Below are 5,000 nucleotides of genomic sequence, written 5' to 3' on the forward strand. Positions count from 1 at the left end.
TCTTCTTCTTCTGCTTTCTCGTTCTTCTTCTTCTCCTCCTCCTCCTTCTTCTTCCTTCTTCTCCCCATCCTCCTCCTCCTCCTTCTTCTTCTTCTTCTTGCTTCTTCTCCTCCCCTCATCACTGATCCATCCCTCTCGCCTGCACTCCTTCCTGATGATCCTCCTTAACCTCCCTCACACATTCTGACAATCCACTTGTCCGATCTGGATCAGTTATCGAATCCCGCTCTCGGCCCTTTCTCCCAAGTTTGGACTGGCAACAACAACAACAAAAAAATCAAACTGAAACTTCTAGTCCCATTCGGATGACACGATAAACCGAGGTCCCGTGTACAGTATGCACCTCACTTCACGGCCTGACTAAGCGCTGTTGGGTTACGCTGTGAGTTGGTGTTTTGTTTGTGTGTGTGTGTGAGTGTGTGTGTGTTGTGTGTGGTGTGTGTGTGTGTGTGTGTTTGAGAGAGTGTGCGTGCGTAATGTGTGTGCGCGTGTGTGCGGTGAGTGTGTAGGGGGGAAAAAAAGGAGGGGAGGAGGGAGGAGGGGGGGAAAGAAAAAAGGACGAGAAGAAAAAGGGAAAGAAGAGGAGAGGGAAGAAAGGAGGAGGAGGAGGGGAGAAGAAGAAGAAGGAGGAGGAGGAGGGAGAGGAGAAGAAGGAAAGAAGAAGAAGGAGAGGAGGAGAAGAAGAATGAGAAGGAGGAGGAGGGGGAGAAGAAGAATGAGAAGGAGGAGGAGGGAGAGGAGGAGGAGGAGAAGAAGGAGGGGGAGAAGAAGAAGAAGGAGGAGGAGAAGAAGGAGGAGGAGGAGAAGAAGAAGGAGGAGGAGGAGGGAGAGGAGGAGGAGAAGAAGGAGGAGGAGGGGGAGAAGAAGAAGGAGGAGGAGGAGGGAGAGGAGGAGGGGGAGAAGAAGAATGAGAAGGAGGAGGAGGGAGAGGAGGAGGAGAAGGAGGAGGAGGGGGAGAAGAAGAAGGAGGAGGATGGAGAGGAGGAGGAGGGGAAGAAGAAGGACAAGGAGAAGGAGGAGAAGGAGAAGAAGGAGGAGGAGGAGGAGGGGAAGAAGAAGAAGAAGAAGCAGGAGGAGGAGGAGGAGGGAGAGGAGGAGGAGGAGAAGAAGAAGGAGGAGGAGGAGGGGGAGAAGAAGAAGAAGAAGGAGGAGGAGGAGGAGGAGAAGAAGAAACTCAGCTCTGTACCTGACAGAGGAGAAGACGAAGGAAGGTGGCAGAATGGTTAAGACGCTCATCTGTCAATACATTGTCCGTAAGGGTTCAGGTTCGAATCCCGCTCTCGCCCTTTCTCCCAAGTTTGACTGGCAACCAAAAAAAAAAAAAAAATCAAACTGAACGTCTAGTCATTAGGATGACACGATAAACCGAGGTCCCGTGTACAGTATGCACCTCACTCAAGGCCTGACTAAGCGCGTTGGGTTACGCTGTGTGTGTGTGTGTGTTTGTGTGTGTGTGTGTGTGTGTGTGTGTGTGTGGGTGTGTGTGTGTGCGTGTATATGTGCGTGCGTGTGTGTGCGTGTGCGTGTGTGAGCGTGTGTGCATGTATACGTGTCAGTGTGTGTGCGTGTGTGTGTGTGTGTGTGTGTGTGTGTGTGTCTCTGTGTGTGTGTGTGTGTGTGTGTGTGTGTGTGTGTGTGTGTGTGTGTCTGTGTGTGTGTGTCCGGTCCGGTAGATCAATTTTTATTTACACTTTCTTTTTCTTTTTTTTTTCTTTTTTCTTTTTTTTAAAACCCACTCACATTAACTTTGTTCCCCCCTCCTCCTCAACCCCCACCCCCACCCCCCCTGGTTTTCTAATGCCACCCCTGGGCATTTTGCCCCCCCCCCCCCATCCTCCCCCCCCACCCCGTCATCTCCGTCCTTCCCCTCCTCTCTCTCCCCTCCCCCCCCCACTTCCCCCGCCTCGACACACCACACTCTCACCTCCATCCACTCCTATCCTATTCCCAGTCCACCTCGCTAAAACTGTTCCTGGTACTGGGAGATAAGGTCACTCACCCCCGACCTAATGTTCTTCGCACGAGTCATCAAACATCAGAGAACTGGGGCTGACACCTGTTGAGAGGATGTTATATATATATATATATATATATATATATATATATATATATATATATATATATATATATATATAAGTCATGTCATCAATTATTGTTTTTTGGTTGTTGGCATTTTTTTTTTGGGGGGGGGAGAGGGGTTGGGGGTTTGTGGAGGTGGGGGGGGGGGGGGCGTGAGGGGTATTTGGGGAGGGGGGCGTTTGTTTATTTGGTGGGGTGATTTTTGCGAATTGTCAAGTGGATCTGATATTGACCTAGTTTGTTCATGTTTTGGGGGGAGGGGGGGGTTGTTGGTTTTGTTTGTTTGTGGTTTGTTTGTTGTTGGGTTTTTTTCGGGGGGGGGGGGGGGGTGTTGTTGTTGTTTTTGTTGTTGTTGTTGTTTGTTTGTTTGGTTGGGTTTTTTTTTTAGGTTGGATGTCTTTTTCATCGTTCATGTTTCATCATGTTTGTAAATCGCTTAGAGCCTGATCTCTGAACGAGGGTAGGTGCTGTATAAGTATCTGTATCATTGTCACCATCACCATCATCATCATCATCATCATCATCATCATTACCACCATCACCATCATCATCATCATCATCATCATCATCATCATCACCATCATCATCGTCATCATCATCATCATCATCGTCATCACCACCACCATTACCACCACCACCATCATCATCATCACCACCACCATTACCACCACCACCATCATCATCACACCACCACCATTACCACCACCACCATCATCATCACACCACCACCATCACCACCACCACCACCATCACCACCACCATCATCACACCACCACCATTACCACCACCACCATCATCATCACACCACCACCATCACCACCACCACCACCATCACCACCACCATCATCACACCACCACCATTACCACCACCACCATCATCACCACCACCACCACCATCACCACCACCATTACCACCACTACCATTACCACCACCACCATCATCATCATCACCACCATTACCACCACCACCATTACCACCACCACCACCATCATCATCACCACCACCACCATCACCACCACCATCATCACCACCACCACCATCACCACCACCATTACCACCACTACCATTACCACCACCACCATCATCATCATCACCACCATTACCACCACCACCATTACCACCACCACCACCACCATAACCACCACCATCATCACCACCACCACCATCACCACCACCATTACCACCACTACCATTACCACCACCACCATCATCATCATCACCACCATTACCACCACCACCATTACCACCACCACCATCATCATCATCACCACCACCATCACCATCACCATCATCACCACCACCATTACCACCACTACCATTACCAGCACCATCAGAACCACCATTATCATCACCACCACCACCACCATCACCACCACCATCATCATCACACCACCATCACCACCACCACCATCACCATCACCACCACCACCACCACCATCACCACCACACCACCACCATCACCACCACCATCACCACCACCACCACCACCACCACCATCACCACCACCACCATCACCACCACCATCACCACCACCACCACCATCACCATCACCACCACCACCACCATCACCACCACCGCCACCACCACCACCATCACCACCACGCCACCATCACCACCATCACCACCACGCCACCATCACCACCACCCTCATCACCACCACCATCACCACCACCCTCATCATCACCACCACCATCACCACCACCATCACCACCACCCTCATCATCACCACCACCACCATCACCACCACCGCCACCACCACCACCACCATCATCACCACCACCACCACCACCACCATCACAATCACCATCACCACCACCACCACCACCACCACCACCATCACCACCACCATCACCACCACACCACCACCATCACCACCACCACCACCACCACCACCATCACCATCACCACCACACCACCACCATCATCACCATCATCACCACCACCACCACCACCACCACCACCACCACCACCATCACCACCACCATCACCACCACCACCACCACTACCACCACCATCACCACCACCATCACCACCACCACCACCACCACCACCACCACCACCCTTACCACCACCACCACCACCACCCTCACCACCACCACCACCACCACCACCATCACCACCATCACCACCACCACCACCACCACCATCACCACCATCACCACCACCACCACCACCATCACCACCATCACCACCATCACCACCACCACCACCACCACCATCACCATCACCACCACCACCACCATCACCACCACCACCACCCTCACCCTAACGATGACCTGTGACCTACAGCTGCACGTGGCGGGGCAGGCGGTGCGGGGAGGAGCACTTCGACCTGAGGGCCACAGACCACGGCATCTGCTACACCCTGGACAGCAAGAACATGTCTGTGGAGTCCACAGGTACGTCTGTACTGGTGGTGGTGGTGGTGGCTGTGGTGGTGATGGTGGTGGTGATGGTGGTGGTAGTAGTAGTAGTAGTAGTAGTAGTAGTAGTCATAGTTGTTGTTGTTGTTGTGGTTGTTGTTGTGGTGGTGGTGCTGGTGGTGGTTGTGGTGGTGATGATGATGGTGGTGGTGATGGTGATGGTGGTGGTAATGATGGTGGTGGTGATTGTGGTGGTGGTGGTGGTGGTGTGGTGGTGGTAGTAGTAGTAGTAGTCATAGTTGTTGTTGTTGTTGTGGTTGTTGTTGTTGTGGTGGTGGTGGTGGTGGTGGTGGTAGCAGTAGTAGTAGTCATAGTTGTTGTTGTTGTTGTGGTTGTTGTTGTTGTGGTGGTGGTGGTGATGGTGGTGGTGGTGATGGTGATGGTGGTAGTAGTAGTAGTCATAGTTGTTGTTGTGGTGGTGGTGGTGGTTGTGGTGGTGGTGGTGCTGCTGGTAGCAGTAGTAGTCATAATTGTTATTGTGGTGGTGCTGGTGGTGG

General features: G+C 52.0%; 1 protein-coding gene across 1 annotated transcript in view; it reads left to right on the forward strand.

The window, feature by feature from the left end:
- Nucleotides 1-5,000, forward strand: part of LOC143301962 (uncharacterized) — an 86,745-nt gene that overhangs the window by 50,077 nt on the left and 31,668 nt on the right. Inside the window, exon 5 of the mRNA XM_076616439.1 lies at nucleotides 4,370-4,479. Coding sequence (XP_076472554.1) covers nucleotides 4,370-4,479 — 110 coding nt within the window. The remainder of the gene's footprint in view (nucleotides 1-4,369; nucleotides 4,480-5,000) is intronic.

The sequence above is a fragment of the Babylonia areolata genome, chromosome 28 (genome assembly GCF_041734735.1).
Source record: "Babylonia areolata isolate BAREFJ2019XMU chromosome 28, ASM4173473v1, whole genome shotgun sequence".
NCBI classification, from domain to species: domain Eukaryota; kingdom Metazoa; phylum Mollusca; class Gastropoda; order Neogastropoda; family Buccinidae; genus Babylonia; species Babylonia areolata.